This window comes from Oreochromis aureus, linkage group 18, assembly GCF_013358895.1.
Source record: "Oreochromis aureus strain Israel breed Guangdong linkage group 18, ZZ_aureus, whole genome shotgun sequence".
Taxonomy (NCBI): domain Eukaryota; kingdom Metazoa; phylum Chordata; class Actinopteri; order Cichliformes; family Cichlidae; genus Oreochromis; species Oreochromis aureus.
This window is the reverse complement of record NC_052959.1, coordinates 1,048,233-1,070,863: the sequence shown is the minus strand read 5'-3', so window position 1 is coordinate 1,070,863 and position 22,631 is coordinate 1,048,233. Positions and strand designations below refer to the sequence as shown.

The window sequence follows — 22,631 nt, the reverse complement described above, 5'->3', positions numbered from 1 at the left end:
GGAAACTGTACTCACTGACACCTTGGCTTTCTCTGTAGGACAGACCGACATTTATAAGTGTTATGATGGTCTGTCTCTCCTCCATTGTTAATCTCACCATTTTATATCAACACACTACTTTCTGCAGTACAATACTGTTCATGGTACCGCAGTGTGTTTATGCAGACAGAGGGGGTTGGAAGTAATGCAGAAACAGCTGTAGGAATTAGTAGCAGCAGCTTCCAAGGCTTGCTCAGCCTCCATCGCTGCAGAGCAGCTTTAAATTGTTCACCCATGCTGTGTTCCCTGAAAAAGGCCTTTTTGTATAATTCTGAAATGTACGTTATTTTTCACTTTTGGGGAACTTTATCTTTGTTTCTAACCTCTGGCAGTTCACCACTTACCTTTGTACCATTTCAAGCTATTCATTGGACTTGAATTGCAATAAATAACTGGAAAAATTGGAGTGTCCTAAAACTTGACCAGTAGTGTGTATTAGAGAATGGTGAGATTTTACTTTATAGTGAAAACTCAATAAGCAATTAGGACACTTAATTACTGTGCCTTAATTTTTAATTTTATTAACAAATAGACCACAACAAAAAAACTCCAAAATATTTGATATTAAAAAAAATACTTATTCAAAAAGGTTTTGAATGAGCCATAAAAAACTGATATTAAAAACATTCACCGATTAAACCAAGGGTACCCTAAATTTATAGTCACACTGAATGTGACAAGTTTCCCTGATGATGCAGGCACCTAAAGATGCTTGAACAGCAAAGTTATGTTTGAATCTGAGTGCAGTTAACGACAGGTACAGTTTAGGTTAACGGTGAAACGGTGCACAGGTAGTCTGGCTCTACCAGGATGGCACGTCCATAGATGCAGTTGCAAGAAGGTTTGGTCTGTATCCAAGCACTGCCTCAAGCGTGTGGTAGGGATAACAGGGGATAGGCTATTACATGAGGAAAGCAGAACAGGACGGTGGAATGGCATCGACTGTGCCTCGGGGCCAATGAGCTGGTGCTCACAGTCCAGCTCCATGCAAACTTTCTGACATTCCCCAGAGAATACTGGAACTGGCTGGTCAGCACCAGGCTGTTTGCAGTGTTCCTCTTCCCTTTATCATCTTTTTGCTATGATTTATCTTGAAGAGGCATCTGTTGAATTCAATTTAAAAAGAAAAATCTGAATGATAATGAGTGACTAAACATCAGCTTTACATTAATATATTGTTTTTATATATCACCAATGAAAGCAGCAAAGCAGTGGGAGTTTGCAAACTGCATGTTTGTGGTGTGTCATGGTGAGTGCTGTTGCAGGCAGGATGAGGACACAAATGCAGGACTCAGACAAAAGGGTAACTTAGCTGAGGGTAGAGTCTCAGCTTCTCGTGGTCGGCCTTAGGCCAAAAAGTGGTGTAGCTCTGTCCTCCTGTGGGCCCACCACCCGGAGAAGGGGCTGTAGTTTGGTCCTTAGTAGACTTGGCAGTCAGAGGCAGAGGTCCTGGCACTCTGGCACTCTCATAACTGGCTTATGGCACATGTAGTGTTCCCTGGTGCAGGAGCAGCTCGAGCTGGTGCATGAGGTTGGAAGATGCTGACTAGATATAGTCAGGCTCACCTCAATACAAAGCTCCAGTTTGGTGGACAGCAGCTAGACTCTCTTCCACCGTGCAGTTGTCCAGGGTTAGGTATACTTGTAGCCCCTTGGCTTTTCCCAGTGGATAAAAGAGTTGCTTCCCTGCATCTTCCGGTTGGAACGGCCTCTGACTGTCATTGGTGCCTATGGGCCAAATGACAGAGTGCCAAGTGTTGTTAGCCACAGGGTGGGGTGCTGGAGAGTGCTCCAATCAGGAACTCTTCTGCTGGAGGACTTCAGTGCTTATTTGGACAACGACAGTGGGACCTGCAGGTTTTAATGGGAGGAACAGCCTGTGTGATGTGAACCAGAGTTATAACACCGACTGATTTTTATGAATGGATTTTTCTGTCATAATGTTCAGTCAAATAGGGTTGGACAGCTTTCACATTTGAACTTAAATACTGGAGTACTGTGAGGGTGGCATCACTGTTGCAGTTCTTGTACACTAAAATATTAAATGCTAATGTTAGATTGTTACTGGTTATAGTTATGTTACATGAGGTACAGTGACTAAAACCTTAGTGTCTGTTTGTTTACCAGAAAACAGCATTCTGACAAGAAAGTGCAGCAATCAAGTGCATGAATAAATTAAATTAAATTCATTAAATTAAAACATAAACAACATAATGGAAAAAAACCTAATCGATTGCCTGAACAAGATATTGATGGATTTAACTTTTTTATGGTGGAAACAAATGTTCTAAAGTTAACTTTGGTTACATCAGTGAGTTTAACTTTCAGGCTATCAAGTGGGCTTAAACGTTTGATCGGGACTGTATGTGAACAAATATTCTCTGTGATGAAGATGAACAAATCTAGACGAGATCCTCTCTCAGTGACTCAGTGTATCGACTGAATGGGACTCTAAGACACCGCGTTCAGCCCAAAACAAATTCCATTTCTGTCACTGAACAAGAAAAAATAAATGAATAAATAAAGATGAAAGAGGGTCGTTCTACAATTACTTAAAAGTGATTTATTTTTTAAATGGACCCTTTGTTTTATTGTTTTTTAAATAAATTTAAGAAAAACAAAAAATAAACAACCATAAACTTGCAGGATCAGAAAAAAAGCCTTCATCAACCTTCATCAGCTGCTGCTGTGGTAGCAGCTCCCATGCATCAGCTGTCTCCATATGCTGCCAACCTTGGAGGAGTGTGTTTGTCTAATTGGAGACATTACCTGGTCCTTGGCCCTATGTCACAGTGATGGCAGCCGTTCAGACACTGCCCCTCTGTTTTGCAGACAGTAGAATAATGCGAGCCTAGGTGTTGCTATGTATTCACCGTAAGTCTGTGGAGCAGGTGCATGAACAGACTAATCAGGTATTAGCATCACCTCTCACTTGTTTTTAATGGTTTCGACAAGGCAATATGAAACTGCTTTAGAAATCATTGAGACAGGAAGGAAGAGAAAAAAGAAAAGAAAAAATTATGCTTACGTAAATAAAAGTCATATCTGTCCATTTTCTTCTTTTTATCCAAAACAAAGCAAACCGAATTAAATTGGCAATAAAACATGACAGTACCAATGATTCTGATGTGTGATTAAGGTTTCCTGTACGTGTCCCTGTGCCAGTGGAACTGTGTTAGAGCAGGTGCTCCACTACCTGTCCAATCAGCCCTGCAGAGCATTGTCAGGATTACAGGTGGGATAATAGTTTGTTCTCTGGCTTTGTCTCCACTAAAGCTTCAAATGTAATATAGCATTAATAGATTTACAGTTTATAAGTAAATATAAGTAACAAAAGTTAGACTTTGTAGGTGAACTGTTTTGTTCAAGTCTACATTATAATGTTGCGATTTAAACCTGTTCCTCCAGGTGTCTCTGCTGAGGAACTGAGGAGAAGACAAGGTGGTTCTTCTGCAGTCGCAGAACAGGACGAAACAAACCAACAAACCCAAGCCAACCAACAATGGTTCAACCAACAAATCTTCAGAGATTTGCCTGTTTGAGCAATGACAGTATATAAATTTGGGAATACAGCGGAATTCCTGCCCAGTCGGTACCAGCAGGTCAAATCCAGCTTTGGATGTTCCTTCTCAACCTCAAACTAACTCAGTTTTTGTTTGTTTTGTTTTTAACATTGCTTTCCTTTTTTGACAAACACACTCCCTGATGATAACAAAGAGATATGTCACGATATTCCTGGTGGGATCCTGCTTGATACTGGACCACTCCTCCCAAATCCCTTTGCAGACTTCCCTCCACAGCAGAACTAGCAGGGGTGTAATATGTGGTGGAGGGAGGAAAAATCTGGGTTTGGGGCCTTCTTTGGGGGAAGTTCCATCAGTGGAGGGCAAGAGGAGATGGCGGAGGCAGGGTAGGTCTGGAACTCACCGGATTAAAAGAGGATGGGTGTGGAACCAGTTCTTTGTCCTGGAGGAGTACATGGGATCTGAACCTCAGTACGTTGGAAAGGTAAGCAAAACAAAACCGTTATATACGATCTCTTCTGGCTGTTACCAGATTATTTTAAGAGAGCTTGTGTGTACTCTGTAGTTGTCTTTGAATCCAAACAGCAACTTTACCAACATTAATGACTCTTTACCTTCTGTTAATTTTAACAGAAAAGACCTGAAGTTTTTAGCTCGTCCATGTGGCTTCGTTTTTACATTTTGCTGCTTGGAGCTCACTTGTACCAGGAAGTGGATTTGAATAAAATCTTTAGAAAATATCCAGATAAGGCTAAAATATATGCTTTCATTTCTCATGCTTTGAAATGTTTCATTTGAAAATAAGAAGAAAATAAAAAGGCATGAAAACTAAAAAAATCTCACAGAACTCTGACTAAAAATATCAGAGGAAAACTGCACTAAGAGTGTAATTATTAACTAAATATCAAATCAGATTAAACTAAAGTGAACAAACTCCCAAACTTTGTAGATACTAAAAGTATAACACCGTAAGATACTTAAAAACGAGAGCCAATGGCTAGTACTTCTATTCTAGTACTACTGAAGAAATTATTTATCTTCAGAATACTGGCTGTTATTAAATCATTCTCATCATACATCTGTTTAAAATAATAAAAAAAAACAAAAACAAAAAACCCCCCAAAACTCTTTGCTGGTACACCTGTTCAAATGCTATCTAATCAGCAAATCACATGACAGAAATTGAATACATTTAGGTATTTATACATAGTCAAGACAACCTGGTGATGCGCCATAGAAACTAGTACAGATGACATACACCAGGGGTGTCCAAACTTTTTTCACTGAGGGCCACATACATAAAAATATAGGAGGGGCTGGGCCACTTACTAGAAATTAGGTATATAACCTTAACTGTAGTGTATTAAAGTTAGAAAAATCATTTAAAAGTGGTCAAATGTGTTATATTGTTGAATACAGGGAGTGCAGAATTATTAGGCAAATGAGTATTTTGTCCACATCATCCTCTTCATGCATGTTGTCTTACTCCAAGCTGTATAGGCTCGAAAGCCTACTACCAATTAAACATATTAGGTGATGTGCATCTCTGTAATGAGAAGGGGTGTGGTCTAATGACATCAACACCCTATATCAGGTGTGCATAATTATTAGGCAACTTCCTTTCCTTTGGCCAAATGGGTCAAAAGAAGGACTTGACAGGCTCAGAAAAGTCAAAAATAGTGAGATATCTTGCAGAGGGATGCAGCAGTCTTAAAATTGCAAAGCTTCTGAAGCGTGATCATCGAACAATCAAGCGTTTCATTCAAAATAGTCAACAGGGTCGCAAGAAGCGTGTGGAAAACCAAGGCGCAAAATAACTGCCCATGAACTGAGAAAAGTCAAGCGTGCAGCTGCCAAGATGCCACTTGCCACCAGTTTGGCCATATTTCAGAGCTGCAACATCACTGGAGTGCCCAAAAGCACAAGGTGTGCAATACTCAGAGACATGGCCAAGGTAAGAAAGGCTGAAAGACGACCACCACTGAACAAGACACACAAGCTGAAACGTCAAGACTGGGCCAAGAAATATCTCAAGACTGATTTTTCTAAGGTTTTATGGACTGATGAAATGAGAGTGAGTCTTGATGGGCCAGATGGATGGGCCCGTGGCTGGATTGGTAAAGGGCAGAGAGCTCCAGTCCCACTCAGACGCCAGCAAGGTGGAGGTGGAGTACTGGTTTGGGCTGGTATCATCAAAGATGAGCTTGTGGGGCCTTTTCGGGTTGAGGATGGAGTCAAGCTCAACTCCCAGTCCTACTGCCAGTTTCTGGAAGACACCTTCTTCAAGCAGTGGTACAGGAAGAAGTCTGCATCCTTCAAGAAAAACATGATTTTCATGCAGGACAATGCTCCATCACACGCGTCCAAGTACTCCACAGCGTGGCTGGCAAGAAAGGGTATAAAAGAAGAAAAACTAATGACATGGCCTCCTTGTTCACCTGATCTGAACCCCATTGAGAACCTGTGGTCCATCATCAAATGTGAGATTTACAAGGAGGAAAACAGTACACCTCTCTGAACAGTGTCTGGGAGGCTGTGGTTGCTGCTGCACGCAATGTTGATGGTGAACAGATCAAAACACTGACAGAATCCATGGATGGCAGGCTTTTGAGTGTCCTTGCAAAGAAAGGTGGCTATATTGGTCGCTGATTTGTTTTTGTTTTGTTTTTGAATGTCAGAAATGTATATTTGTGAATGTGGAGATGTTATATTGGTTTCACTGGTAAAAATAAATCATTGAAATGGGTATATATTTGTTTTTGTTAAGTTGCCTAATAATTATGCACAGTAATAGTCACCTGCACACACAGATATCCCCTAAAATAGCTAAAACTAAAAACAAACTAAAACTACTTCCAAAAACATTCAGCTTTGATATTAATGAGTTTTTTGGGTTCATTGAGAACATGGTTGTTGTTCAATAATAAAATTATTCCTCAAAAATACAACTTGCCTAATAATTCTGCACTCCCTGTATAATTAAAGACAAAACTGCCTTCATCACAGCTTTCCATAAATGGATCTTTATTGATTTATTCAGAAAAAGCTTTGGTAGCTCATTCTCAGAACAGCAGCAGATTTCTTCTTAGAAGATTTACAGCACAGAGAAAAAACAATAAAGGGGAAAATGGGACGGGTACATTTCAAGTTTGTTATTTAAGTTCTTAGGCTTAGCAACACACCTATTAACGTTCGTTTGAAACGGTTATCAACATTAACAGACTGAACTGGACTCTTTTTTGCTTCTCATCCGTAAATACTCTGCATCTTTCACGTGATTCAGTTTATTTTGAAAAGTCTCAACAGGATCCTGAGCTTTATTGTGAAAGGTTTATGTGGAAAATAAACAAGCGGACATGAGGTGGTTTTACCGTCGTTGTTGCTAACGACAACGCATAAAAACAAGCGCTTGTCCGTCTGTAGTGTGGTTATATTAAATATAAGAGAAAGAGAGAACTTTAGGAAATTAATATAGCCACTACAGTGACCATCAAAATAATGAAAAAATATTGCTGTAAACAGTTTATTTTGGGACACCACGAAACAAACGATAGCGTAAAATGAAACGATAGACGTTTTTATATCGTCATCCGATATATATCGTTATATCGAACAGCCCTACTCCCCGCAAAAAAAAATTAGCAGCTGTGCGGTGTCTGTGGCATCAGTGCTCTCATCGCATGCGATGGAGTAAAAATCAAAAGCACAGCTTTATCAGACAGTTGCAGTTTAATGTTGGCTGACAGTCTTCAGTGCGTCGCACAACTGGATTTCTGGACATGCTGACGTTGATGAAGTCCTGCACTTTTTCCGGGCACATTATTTCGGTGACTTTAACGAGGCAGCGTTTTATGAGGTCTCCATCTGAAAAAGGCTCGCCATGTCTTGTGATGAGTTGGGCGACCTCATAGCTGCTATTGGAGCCTTTTCAATAGGCCTGATGTTTGGTTTCATAATGACGTCGTACATTATACTCTTTCATAACTGCCACAGTTTCAGTGCAGCTCAAACAGACACACGTCCCCTTTAATTCTTTGAAGAAACATTCACTCTCCCACCATGTCTGAAATTTTCTGCACTCACTTTTTACCTTTCGCTTCTTCGGTTCTGCCATGTTTGGTAACTTGGGGTAAATTTCTTCTGTGATTGTCCTTTTTGGTGGAGCAACTGCCTTGATCAACAGTAGCTCCCCCTGGTGTTAAAACTAAGAAGTGCAATACACTCAAGCAAAAGTTGAAGTGCGGGCCATTTTCTATTCTATTTATAAAATTACTTGAGGGCCAATTAAAAAGCCGGACTTTGGACACCCCTGACATACACACTTCCTTGTTGACTTGAAGTCCACATTAGGGGGAAATGTGCGAAAAACCAAGAAGAGAATCAAACCATGGATTTGGAGATTTGTTACACCCCAACTACTTTATAACTACTACTACACAGCTGGGCAGCCCAGCTTTGGTTTTATATCCTTTGTTTTGTAGATTAAAATGACCAGTCCTGACACAGGACATTATGACAGATGATCTCCATCTCTCTGTCTTTTTTTTCATTAAATGGAGATGGTCCTCTGTGGCTGAGTGCATCACTCTGGTTACCAATAGAACAAGCTGATTTTAACACATTGTTTTATTACAACATAATGTAATATTAAAAAAGTGTGCCATTTCTTGTACAACAGAAATCTTCCCATTTCTAAGCCTTGTTTGGTAACTTTAAGTAGCTGTAAGTAGTAGTGTTTGCACCCCTAGCCAGGCCGCTGTAGCTGGTGCAGCTGAAGATAGCGTAGGCCCCGCTAGCTGTTCCCCGGCAGACCCCAAGCAGCTGGGGAAAGAGGGCAGCTGGGTGATGGTGAGGAGGAAGCATAGTCTTAAACAGAAGCCCCAGGTACACCACCAACCTGTTCATGTGTCTAACCGTTTTTCCCCACTCGGCGACACACCGCCGGGGTCAAACTCTGGTAATTGGTGATTCTGTTCTCAGACATGTGAAGCTAGAGACACCGGCAACCATAGTCAATTGTCTTCCAGGGGCCAGAGCAGGCGACATTGAAGGAAATTTAAAACTGCTGGCTAAGGGTAAACGTAAATACAGTAAGATCATAATTCACGTCGGCAGTAATGACACCCGGTTACGCCAATCGGAGGTCACTAAAATCAATATTGAATCGGTGTGTAACTTTGCCAAAACAATGTCGGACTCTGTAGTTTTCTCTGGTCCCCTCCCCAATCAGACCAGGAGTGACATGTTTAGCCGCATGTTCTCCTTAAATTGCTGTCTGTCTGAGTGGTGTCCAAAAAACAAGTAGTGCTCACTTCTACAAGTCTGGCCAAATTTGTAAAATCACACAAATTGTAAGTGTCCAAAACTCAAAAACCACTTTTCATTTTTGTTATCTATCGTCCACCTGGGCCTTACACAGAGTTTCTCTCTGATTTCTCAGACTTTTTATCTGATTTAGTGCTCAGCTCAGATAAAATAATTATTGTGGGTGATTTTAACATCCATGTAGATGCTAACAATGACAGCCTCAACATGGCATTTAATCTGTTATTAGACTCAATTGGCTTCTCTCAAAATGTAAAAGAACCCACCCACCACTTTAATCACACTCTAGATCTTGTTTTAACGTATGGCATAGAAACTGAACATTTAACAGTGTTTCCTGAAAACCCTCTGCTGTCTGATCATTTCCTGATAACATTTACATTTACAATAATTGATTACACAGCAGTGGAGAGTAGACTTTATCACAGTAGATGTCTTTCTGAAAGCGCTGTAACTAAGTTTAAGAATATAATCCACCCACTGTTATCATCTTCAATGCCCTGTACCAACACAGAGCAGAGCAGCTATCTGAACGCTACTCCAACAGAGGTCGATCATCTTGTTAATAATTTTACCTCCTCACTACGTACGACTCTGGATACTGTAGCTCCTGTGAAAACTAAGGTCTCAAATCAGAAGTACCTGACTCGTGGTATAATTCTCAAACACGTAGCCTAAAGCAGATAACTCGTAAGCTGGAGAGGAAATGGCGTGTCACAAATTTAGAGGATCATCATTTAGCCTGGAGAAATAGTTTGTTGCTTTATAAGAAAGCCCTCCGCAAAGCCAGAACATCTTACTATTCGTCACTGATTGAAGAAAATAAGAACAACCCCAGGTTTCTCTTCAGCACTGTAGCCAGGCTGACAAACAGTCAGAGCTCTACTGAGCCAACAATCCCTTTAACGTTAACTAGTAATGACTTCATGAACTTCTTCACAAATAAAATTTTTATTATTAGAGAAAAAATTACCAATAATCATCCCACAGATGTAATATTATCTACAGCTACTTTTAGTACCATTGATGTTAAGTTAGACTCTTTTTCTCCAATTGATCTTTCTGAGTTAACTTCAATAATTACTTCCTCCAAACCATCAACGTGTCTTTTAGACCCCATTCCTACAAAACTGCTCAAAGAAGTCCTGCCATTAATTAATGCTTCAATCTTAAATATGATAAACCTATCTCTAATAATCGGCTATGTACCACAGGCCTTCAAGCTGGCTGTAGTTAAACCTTTACTTAAAAAGCATCTCTAGACCCAACCTTGTCTCCTCTCACCAGCTCAGTGATAAACCTGCAGTAATAAGAAAAGCACTTCAGTCAACAACTCATTATATTTATCACCGGAGACTGAGCGATTTCTCTCTCTCTCTCTCTCTCTCACACACACACACACACACACAAAAGATAGTATTACACACACACACACACACACACACACACACACAAAAGATAGTATTAATACTGTCAAGTACTGTTTGCAACTTCTCCAGTGTATCCAGCTCTGCTGTTGTTGGCATTGTGACCTTTGGTTGCATGTAGGCCCACTGCATCTCTCTGTGGTTCTTGATTTCTCAGCAGACCTTTGATTATTTCCAGGGTTCTGTTCCATCTTCTGTTCTATTCTATGTCCTCTTTCTTGTGAAAATGTGCATTTGATGCTCTTCAGGCTTCACTGTGTTTTTTGGTCTACGACCTTCCTGCATTTTGTCAGTGTGATGCCAAATGTAGAGAAACTGTGATGGCTTGATGGAGGCCATGTGCAACACAAAGCATGTGTTCCAACACCAGCTGCCTGGCCGCTGCAGTCATGTTGTGCGCACTATCAGTGGTCAGTGTGCTGACTAGAGCTGGGCGATATGACCCAAAATTCATATCTCGATATTTTTTAGCTGGATGGCGATATAAGATATATATCTCGATATTTTTAAAGCCATAAAGTAAGAACAAAAGAGAGTTCTTAGTCAAAGCTGTGTCCCAGATGTCACACAGGCACTTTTATTAACATACAGCATAGATGTACATGAAAAAAACTACTCAAAAATAAATTATGAGCATTTATTAAATAATGATGCTCTATAAATAAAAGAAAACTATGTTGTTTTGTGCATAACAAAGAGCTCACAATTGTGCAGTCAAAATGTAAACTAACAGACGCTGAGCATAATAACAAAGACAGATTTCACAGCTGCTCTGTTCCCAACTTCTACTGCGTGACTGACAGCCTGGAGTTTGAAATCTGCTTCGTAACCATGTCTCTGAACTGGAGCCATTTATGGTCCTTATACACACAAAATAAGGTAATATTACGTTGAAGCACAGTACGTATCACTCCGCGAGGCTCCTCGGTAGCCGTAATGCTCCGACAATCCATCAAGCGGTGCAGCTCCGTAGCTTACCAAAGTCGAACTAAAACATTTTTTGACAGATTGCTGAGCGCTGTGTATCACATAAAATCGGTTCGCGGTCATCAAGCACAACCAGAATTCATACAAAAGGCGAGCAGTCAACTTTTGAGAAAATGAAAGGATTTCAGGCCGTGCATGGCGTTAGCGTGGCTAGCTCGTTAGCGTGGTTAGCTCGTTAGCACGTTGACGCCGTCCAGCCCCACGCACGGGGCGATGCGCAGTAACTCATTAACGGAGATTTGCCGTGTCCATCTTGTCGCTGCCTGCAGGTGAAGCGATGGGGGAGGAGGGGGAGTTGTGTTCAGTGAAGGAGAGGCGAGGTCGAGTAACGTTGCCTAAAGACAAAAGTGGACGAAAGAGAGGCAAACTTGCGGCTCCGCAACTATAATTATAACGTAACACAGACTATATCGATATAAAGGATATTGTCACATCTTATATCTCGTATAAAAATATATCGAGATTTTTTAAAATCTCGATATATCGCCCAGCCCTTGTGCTGACTTTATGTTCAATGCCCCACTGTCAGGCTACTTGCAAGTGCTCAGCACATGTGTGAGTGAAGCGTCTCTTCTCTGTCCTCATTACACTCAAAGCATGCAACCAAAGTTCCCATTGATGTCCACAATAATGTGTTACCTGGAGATAAGAGTGATTACTTAGAGAAGTTCGGTATCCAGGAGCCGGTGAGTGCATCCGTGTTTGTCTGATCCAAAGACTCTTCAACTTTAGCTTTCGTGTCTTCATACAGATTGTGTTTCTTGGTTACAGTGGTGGCTCTCAAAGGCAATTCATTCATGCACTCACTTGATGCTGTGAGAATTATTGCCCTTGTCCTCCACAATGTTAACTGGCCCCCAAGCTTTAGCAACACATTTAGCTATGGCTGTTGAAAGTTTGTTCATGGCGAGGGGGAGGAGGGCTCTGTGCTACGGTGGTAACGCAAGTCAAACACAAATTAATAACTTTGGTCTTGTGAAGAGAACCATCTGGCAGTGCTCTTCAACAGACCCTTTTCATTGTCTGTTTCTTCTTACTATCCACAACATTATTGCTGCATCACTTCCAGACATCGCGAACTACAGGGACAGGAGAAAGGTCACAGACTGTGTGTGCACGCATGCATTCATCGTGCATCAGTAAAAATAGAGGCTGTAAACATGCTATTATCATGTCAACTTTGACAGCACTATTAAATGCACATATTTTGTGTGCACATGAGAAACCTCCAACAGGAAACCTTTTATGTATTTATTCATCAAGATAAATCCAGCCAATCACTTCACACATAGGATTTAAATACAGATTGTTTAGATTATCTACAGTTCTGGCTAACCAGCTATTGGCTGATATGTAGTTAAAGCTGTAGTGCTGTGTGTGTGTGTGTGTGTGTGTGTGTGTGTGTGTGTGTGTGTGTGTGTGTGTGTGTGTGCATGCGCTTTCCTTCCTCTGTAGGATTTGTCCTCCTCCCACTGACAGCAGGTGTTTCCCCTCATAATCAGCTTTGCGGCTTTTAAAGAAGAAGAAGAAGAGGGGAGCAAATGGGGCTGTTGGGCAGCGTTCACACCCTGTGTGTGTGTGTGTGTGTGTGTGTGCGTGTGCGCGCGCGAGAGAGAGTAGAAAACCGCTGACTGTCGTGTTACTCCCATTGGGGAGGGTTTGCACTGAGTGTGTTGTTTAGCAGCAGATGTCAGCGGACTCAGGGCTGGTCGTCAGTTTGTATTACTCTGCTTTCCTTCGGTGTTGTTTACCTTTTTGTTTATTTATATATTTTCATTTATTTATACTTTTTTGTGAAGTTTCTTTGAGTTTCTTGAAAGGGGCTATACAAATCTAAGTTAATATTAATTTCATTAATTTTATTGTCCTTGCTGAAATACACAAGCCTTGCCTAAAAAAACAAAACACACCTGGATTCTAGTTGTTGGTCATATTCTTCTTTTCAGTGCATCAAATGTTTGAAATTGGTGAGCATTGATTTGGAGCTCTCCTCTAAAAATCCAGGCTTCTGTAAGAGATACAGGATCCAGTTTGTTGGCCTTCCCAGAAAAATTATAGTTTGCCCTTAAACTTGTATATACGTGTCAGCACTTATAGTGCTTTCCCAGATGTGCAAGTTGCCAGTTACACAGGCATTGATGCGCCCCCCCCCCACCCCCACCCCCCACCACCACCATTAGAGCTAGCTTTTAAACTGAGCACTGGATTTTAATTTGTCTGATCCTGAATTATTTTCGATTTCAAATGAGCTCTGTACCAGAGCAGACGATGGCATTTCTGGATGATGTTGATCTGTGACTTCTTATCACAGCAGAGCTGTAAACAGCAAACTGTGTTCATAACTGATGCTGGAATCATACTGGTTTTTAATACAGAGCCACCTGATGGCCTGACGCCTTTCAGTATTGGTTTTTAGCCTTGTCGAGATTCTTGGACTCTTCATGTCATTATGTACAGTAGACGAGATTTTCGATGTCCATTTTAAATGATTCAGAAATTATTTTTAGGCAGGATTTTTTCAGACTTCTCCCCATCATTACTTACTTATGACTTGTTATAATTGTCTCATTATAAATATTATATATGTTTTCCTGTTGAGAGAAGAAAAGATTCATATCATGTTTTTATCATTGCATTCTGTTTATTTACATTTTACAACTTTTTCGGACATGCGGCTGTAAGGGCACTGAGCTGATGGCTTATTAGTTTCATGCATGAGCTGTTTTTGTCTGACACGGTGACCTCTAGAGTCTGAATCATTTATAGTTTTCTGTTCTCATTTCTGAGAACTGCTGCATTAGTGAGGTAGAGGTCATGGAGAATTTACTGACCATTCGTGTTTCCCCTTCCCCCCGCTTGACCTGCTGCCCTCTGGTCGGCACCTCAGGTCAACCATGTCCAGCACCTCCACACTCACAAACAGCTTCTTCTGCTGTTAATGCCAGAGGAGGTTTGAAACTTGGTGACTTTTACACATTAAAAGTGTGCATCAGTACTCGTCTACCTCTGCGCTGTAACTTTACCTGATCTCTCACATGGTGACTCAGTCGCTGTGGGTCAGAAACATCTCTACTGCAAAAAAAATCACTTGCAGCTGATCGTTGAATATCTAGGAGGGACTCCATTTCACAAACTGACTTGTTGCAATCGTTGCATGTTAGTTGCATTATATTACACCAACATATTAGCTTGACTGGTTATTTATTTGGAGATAGTATAGTTATTGTAGTATTTATTTAACAAAACAGAGATTATTCTGTTGAATGAGAAATTATGTTGTTTGGTTTATAAATTGTATTATTATTAGGGGTGGAACTCGATTAACACAAATAATTAAATTAATTACACTTTGTAATTAATAATCTTGATTAATTGCATATAATTGCACAAGAAAATTTGCCCCAAAGCACAAATGTTTTTTTAAATTTAAAAGAGTTTTAGTGGCGGCAGAATCAAATAATAGACATGGACATGAATATTGGAAACTCAAGCCCTTTACATTTCTGGAAAAAAAAAAAATCCCTGGCCAAAATTGGCCAGTCTTAAAAATGAAGTGCTATTTTAAGTACTTTAACTACAAAATGGTATTGTCTTTAAATAATAATAAAACATTTCAACATAAGTGCAGTTTTTCTTCTTAAGAAAATAAGGCGGAAACATAAAAGGCTATTTGAGCAGCTTCACCTTCAAACTCTGAGTAACCTTAGCCAACATTATTTAGTACATTAGGCTAAAACAGTGACCATCCAACATTTTAGGCAGGACCAATCAGATTACTTGCAGGCCAGCACAGACAGCTGTGGGTGGGTCCCTGCTCGACTGGACCAGCACTGCACTGTCTGGCTGATGGTGGATTCTGCTCTGTACAAACTCAGGGCCCTGTTACACAGGGCTTCCTCATCAGAGAGGAGGAGGCGCTTTGTCTTTGCTGGCTCCTTTGTGGTGGCACCTTCACACTGTTCCTGCAAAAATAATTTTATTTACCTGCATGGCTCAAGTGGCTCTTTTCTGTTGGCCCAGTCTTGTTTGCTGCTGGTGGAGTTCCAGCAAAAAAACTGTTTTCAGTTTTTCATGTTCAGTTCATTTTCCACATTCATGTTTTTCACTTCCTGTTTCCTGTGCCAGCCTGTCTACCTGTGTAATGTGTTCCAGTTTATTCCATGTGTCATTAGTCAGACTAAGTTCAGCCGTGTACTCACCTGTCTCCAATCGTCGTCATCGTTAGTCTTGTATTTAAGTCCTCAGTTCCCTCCAGCCCTTGTCTTGTCACTGATGTTGTCTATTCCGTACGTGTGTCCAGTCCAGCCAGCCAGCCATCTTATGTTCTGCTCATCCGTTTGTTATAATAACGTCAGTTTCCTGCACCGCGAGTCCTGCGTTTGGGTCATCTCTTCCTCGCATCACCCTGACAATAATACGTTATGTTTTTAATGCGTTTTATTTATATGGCAATATATACAGTAATATATTCAAATTAATTAACCCTTTAAGACCTACCATAGAATCAAGTCCGCCAGAGCTTATATTATATTTTTACATGCTGTGGAGCCATTTTTGGGAGCATTTCAAGTTGCTATACATCAATACAACCATTATAGCCCAAATTTTAATAATATGTATGCATTAAGTGAATAGTAATTACATAAATTGCAAAAAAGTGCAATAAACTACAAAAAAATTGAAAATCGTTTTTGTTTTTTTAACATATATTTCTAGTTAGAGAAATTTAAGATGCTTATCCCTCAAAACTGTAAATACAAAAAAGTTGCACAAAATAGTTTCCCACCACAGGAAATTCATTTTGAGTGTCTTCATAGTTTTATTTTTGAAATACACCAATTTTTATATACTAAATATTATAGTGCAAATTTGCAAAAAAGCAGCATGTGCATCAAAATAAACTATTTCCAGCAGTGCAATTCGAGTTCTAAGCATCCCAGAAACGACACAGAAAGTCATAAAGTCAAAGATAACTTTTAAAAACACCAGTATAGGCTCACGAGGCCCTGATGGTAAAAAAACTACATTTCCGCGAAATGACGTCACTTCCGGTTTCGGGCAGGTAATGGCGGACATGCGATAGTTCGCGCTGACTTATATTCCAACGTAGGAAGTGTTATGAACAGCTGATCGGATCGGCAAAGCGTGTTTCTGGAATATTATGTTTTTGTTGCTGCAAGCGCTTTTTATGCAATTTTTGCAAAGCTATATGTGGAAGAAAACCGTGACCTAGGACAAGCTGATGGCATAAGATGTAAGTACAACTCCTCCGGTTTCATATGCAAAAAAAATTATTGCGCTAGCTTACCTGGTTGCAGAGCTACCGGGATTTAAAAATAGTTACGCAAAACGGAGCGTGCCCGCTCCGACCGGCTTTAAAGGGTTAATCGCAATTAACTGTTAAATGCCCACCCCTAATTATTAAGCAAACATTGTGGTTCAATGAAAACACTGAACTCATTCATCTGTTACCCTTATAAACCCAAATGTTCCTCGTTGGACTAAAAATGGCATGTTAGTGAAAAAGTATTTGTTCCACTCTTGAGTTCTTAGTTTGTTACTTAGTTTGTGATGTACTATGAACTATGAAACAAATATTTAATTAATATTAGACAAAGATGACCGAAAAAAAAACCCAAATAAATGAAAAATACTGTTTTTAAATGATGATTTCATTTATAAACAAAAAAACATGAACCAAATTTAGAGCAGTCTGGCTATTCTACACTGGCCTCTGGCATCAACAACAACAATAATAATAATAATAATAATAATAATAATAATACATTTTAGTTATAAAGAGCCTTTCAAGACACCCAAGGACACTGTACAATAGGATAAAATGCATAATAGATCAATGACACAATGAAGGACGATAAAACAAATGCACAAGATAAAAATAACAAACAGTGGGTTCACAGTGAATATGCAGATTTGAACAGATGGGTTTTGAGTTGAGATTTAAACTGGGGGAGAACCAGTGTTTCTTATATCTGGTGGTAGAGAGTTCCACAGCCTGGGAGTAGAGCAGCTGAAAGCTCTGCTTCCCATGGTGGTGAGGCGGAAGGAAGGCACAGAAAGCTGGATAGAAGAAGATGATCAAAGTGAGTGGGGCGAAAAGGCAGTGCTTAACAGGTCAGACAGGTAAGGAGGTCAGAGGTTATGAATGGCCTTGAAGGTGAGCAGAAGAAGTTTGTATATTATCCGGAATTTCACTGGGAGCCAGTGAAGTTTCTGAAGAACAGGGTGATGTGCTGGTAGGAGGGGGTTCTGGTGATAGTGCGGGCAGCGGAGCTTTGAACCAGTGCAAAAGACCATGCAAAAGAGAATTGCGGTAGTCAATATGGGAGGTAACAAGACTGTGGAAAAGAATGGACGTAGACTGGGTGGAAAGAGAAGGACGTAATCTGTTAATGTTATGCAGATGGAAATAGGCAGAACAGGTGAGATTATTGATGTGAGATTTATAGGAAAGTGAACTGTCTAGGATGACATCAAGGCTCTTAACCTGAGGAGAAGGGAAAACTGTGGCGTTATCGACAGTGAGAGTGAAATGATTCACTGCTCACCCTCTCTAAACCCTCGAGACACTTGTGCAGGAAACTCCGAGCAGATCAGGGGTGCCAAACTCTGGCCCTCGAGGCCTGCAGTTCGACACCCCTGCAGCAGATAGCAGCTTCTGAAATAAGCCCAGCCCACCTCGCTCCCAAACTATGCCACGTGTAACCCCTGACTCACTTTAAATAGTTTAGAACAGCCAAAACTACAGACCAGTTGCTAGGTTCGGCAGGATTACAACAGAAAATGAGGTGAATGCGAAATGAAATGGCTGGAGACAGGAAATGAGCAGCAATGGTTATTATTTTGTACAAAAATGAAAATAAAATAAGACACAAATTCCACAATACAGCAGTAATAGTAATAATAAACTGGCATAACAAAAATAACCCCAAAAACAGTCCTATTGAGCTCAATATTTCAGTTGTCCTTTTTAGTCATTAGTCAGGTCAGGATTCCTTATTAGTCCTTTTTTTCTTTGGTTTTGTGGTTTGTGTGTTACCACTTTGATGCCCCTCTTGAGGGAGAAGAATGAGTTCTTTAGCAACAGTTCAGTCTGTGCACAGCCTCGCCATCTCCATCCGGAGAGAATCCAGCGTAATCCAGAATCCAAAATCTTAGTTGCTTTCTCACACAAACAAAAAACCTAGCCTGCACAACAATATTGACATTATTGCATACAGCCAGATCAATTTCTTTCTCTTATTTCACAGCTATAGTAATTCTTTATCTTCAATTTTTATATTACCACAGTAATATATATTACATGCATGTTTTTCTTCTTTTAACTTAAAATGTCCTCCTTGTACATGAAATTATTTTTAACCATGTAAAACAAATAAATGAATTTTTCTTTTTCCTTTCAACTCTCTTAACCATGAAATTGTGATTAATATTTATAACCAACAAGATAATAGATTTTTGAATCATTCTTCAAGTTTTTGTTGATCATTTCGAACCAAAATCCAAGTATGCTAAAACAAATTCTCACCAGAAACAGCATTTTCATTGCTTTCAAACAGAAAATAACCACTTGTGAATTGGCGTTAACAAAAAACAAATTTTAGCAACAGACTAGCATTTTTTTTTTTTTTCCAAGCCCATGGGCTCGACTCACCAAAACGACAGAAAATTCCACACAGACCAACCGAAGCCTGTCTCATCTTCTACCTTCCACGTGCAAAAAACCTAGCTCGTGTGTAATGGTGGTCTGGTGCTTGGAAGGCGGGGCTAAAACCGCTTCCAACAAATGAAATGGCCATTACCCATTGTGATCCGTAAACAGAAAAATAAAGTTTGATAGAGGATCACACTTCCTTCTTTCAAAATAAATGTTTCTTTTCAAAATAAAAGAGTGGAAATGCATATACATGTATACAAATAAAAAGAAAGCAAGAAAGAATAACAACAAAAGCGGTTTTCTCTACTGGGTTACACACATTCATGGTCACTTAAATCACTCTTGTTCCAATTCAGCAGGTTATACTGACCAAGCAGTTGAACAGGTGTACCTAATGCAGGAGCTAGTAAGTGTATTCATATAGTTCTCATAGACAACAAATGAAGACTGATGCAATTAATGTGCATATCATCTCCTAAATATGACAACAATATAGTATTTGTTGTACTCATTTTCTGACACATTATTTCATAATAATTTCCTCTGCAGCTCCACACAGAGATGGACCAGGGAGATAATGCAGTGAAATATACACTCTCAGGAGAGGGAGTGGGGTCCGTCTTCACCATTGACCAAGTGACAGGAGATATACATGCACAGGTGGTGCTTGACAGGTCAGTACCTACCAATAATAATGTCTACATTGACTAAGCACCTCAAAACAGTAATATCTAAGTAGGAACCCAGAGAAGGCACATCCTCCCAAACTGTTTTCTCAGGAGTTACAATGGACAGGGAAAAAAGTGAGACTTGGACAATTCAGAATCAACCTTTTATCTGCCAGAGAGAGATGATTGTGTCCACAGAGATGCTGACTTTGGTTGAATTTTTTTTAAAAACACCAGATGATTTAACATTCAAGGTGAATTTTTTAAAGCGGCCACGGCTTGATCAGCTTCAGCTGGGTCACCTGAGTGAAAGTGTTTGACGTTCGAGACCTGAAACAGCTGCTGGCCTCAGGAAGCATCACTGAACATATGCCTTAGCTTTAAAACTCACGATGTGTCATTACAACCTTCTCCTGAACTGTCACTGCGGGTGGCCAGTCCTGTTGTTTGGAGACTTTGAAAAAAAGACCAATCATGAGTAACATCTGCCTTCAGAGTTTCCAACATTGTGGCTCAAGGGCTTGATAATATTCACATGCTGCCATCACATTGTGTTGCAGTCATTTGTTACATACAATACACAGTAAAACTGTCAAATTTATATAAATGAAAATAAACCAGAGACTATTCTATACAAAATTAGCACGCTCTAAAGTAGTAACAAGGTAGGTGTGTGTGTGTGTGTGTGTGTGTGTGTGTGTGTGTGTGTGTGAGAGAGGTTTTTCAAAGGAACCAATAGCAAAGCAGAGTTGTGACTTTTCATAGACAATCAGTTTGGCTGCTTTATATTGGCTTAAATTATTAACCTGTGCTAAAAGATGTCATGGTTTCACAAACTGCCATCAAACCAACGTAGATTACAAACTGGAATAGGACAAATTCAGCTTTTGGGGGAAGAGACAGGGTATACACTTAGCACTGAGTCTGTTACAGGGCTAATGCATGTTTGCTATAATCCTGGTTAATTACGGGCAGACAGTAGAGGTGAATGGGGTGAGGACTTTGACCACAGTGGCAGTTGTTTTGTTGTTTTTGCTTTTTTGCAATTGCAAGTTTTTACCACGTTTCCTTTCGGCAAATGATGTAACTGCGTTGCTAGTCCAGTGACGTTTTATTAACAGTGGGGCAGCTTTCCACTTGTCCTCATCAGGTCTGCACCACACACAGCTCTTTCGTCAGGTCCCCACATCTGACTGAAATAGGGAAGGCATGACCGGGTGATGCAGAACACCTGTGTGGGTCCGCCTCCCCTGACACCACACCCTGAACCCACTGCTCCACCCCTCCCGCAGCTGAGCCATAAACCACACTCCGCCACAATTAATAAATAAGATATTGTTGGATATCTTAGTGTCACATTAAAATTCAGAAAATCATGTCATAAAAAAATTTGAAATTACAAACCAAGCTTTGCACATGAGCAATTCCCCGTAAGTATAAAACTGTGACTATGTCGATAAATTTCTCTTTATTCATGCATTTGTATTAATAGACAAGCATTTCTGTGGACAAAACACTTTCCTGTCCCAAACCTTGAGTCACTACTTGATCTACAGCACATCTAATAATTCTATTTTCTTTAACAGTCTGTTTGGCAGCGTGAGTGCAGCCTGACATGGAATCAATGCTGAGATACCATGAGACTCATAGCCTGAACACATAATGATATCATTTCTATGAGTTAAGTATGTGCCAGTGAATTCAGTGTGTGTAAATTTAATACTTGATGTTTTGCAGGGAGAAAAAATCGTACTACACGCTGAAGGCCCAGGCTGTTGACGTTCATACAGGCATCCCTCTTGAGCCAGAGTCTGAGTTTATCATCAAGGTGCAGGATATTAATGACAATGAACCTCAGTTCCCAGATGGACCCTACAGCGCCAGTGTCCCAGAGATGTCCCCAGCAGGTAAGACAGCTACAGGCTCGGATGCAGTAGGTGGATGAGGAATTTAGATACCAGCATTCATAAAGCTAAATGAAAGTGTACACTCCTTATCAGGGAAAATGTATTTTAGGTATAAAAATACACAATGCACAAAAATGTATCAAAAATGATACTAATTTTTTAGACAGGACAGTCTCTCGTAACAAGACCAGGTTTTTCCCAGAAACGTTTCCATTTATTTACATTGTGTTTTAGACACAATTGAGCCAGCGAGCAATGCATGCTGAACATGTCACCAATGGTCCCATAAGGTAGGGGACCAGATAAAATGACGTCTGACGTAGTTTTGGGAATGTGACACATTGATTTAATGCTAATTTTAATGACACCTGGTTATCATTGATGTGAGTGTCATTGCTGTAATATAAGTGTACTACAGGGTGGGCCATTTATATGGATACACCGTAATAACATGGGAATGGTTGGTGATATTAAAGTCCTGTTTGTGGCACATTAGTATATGTGAGGGGGCAAACTTCTCAAGATGGGTGGTGACCATGGTGGCCATTTAGAAGTCGGCCATCTTGGATACAACTTTTGTTTTTTCAATAGGAAGAGGGCCATGTGACACATCAAACTTATTGGTAATGTCACAAGAAAAACAATAGTGTGCTTGGTTTCAACGTACCTTTATTCTGTCATGAGTTATTTACAAGTTTCTGACCACTTATAAAATGTGTTCAATGTGCTGCCCATTGTGTTGGATTGTCAATGCAACCCTCTTCTCCCACTCTTCACACACTGATAGCAACACCGCAGGAGAAATGCCAGCACAGGCATCCAGTATCCGTAGTTTCAGGTGCTGCACATCTCGTATCTTCACACCATAGACAATTGCCTCCAGATGACCCCAAAGATAAAAGTCTAAGGGGGTCAGATCGGGAGACCTTGGGGGCCATTCAACTGGCCCACGACGACCAATCCACTTTCCAGGAAACTGTTCGTCTAGGAATGCTCGGACCTGGCACCCATAATGTGGTGGTGCACCATCTTGCTGGAAAAACTCAGGGAACGTGCCAGCTTCAGTGCATAAAGAG

The 22,631-nt window shown here is 40.3% G+C and overlaps 1 protein-coding gene across 1 annotated transcript in view; it reads left to right on the top strand.

Annotated features, from left to right (window-relative positions):
* LOC116334049 (cadherin-12-like) overlaps nucleotides 1-22,631 on the top strand; it is a 50,739-nt gene that overhangs the window by 3,816 nt on the left and 24,292 nt on the right. Inside the window, exons 2-5 of the mRNA XM_039601765.1 lie at nucleotides 3,179-3,274; nucleotides 3,448-4,047; nucleotides 19,530-19,654; nucleotides 21,386-21,555. Of these exons, the coding sequence (XP_039457699.1) occupies nucleotides 3,745-4,047; nucleotides 19,530-19,654; nucleotides 21,386-21,555 (598 nt within the window). The 5' untranslated portion in view covers nucleotides 3,179-3,274; nucleotides 3,448-3,744. The remainder of the gene's footprint in view (nucleotides 1-3,178; nucleotides 3,275-3,447; nucleotides 4,048-19,529; nucleotides 19,655-21,385; nucleotides 21,556-22,631) is intronic.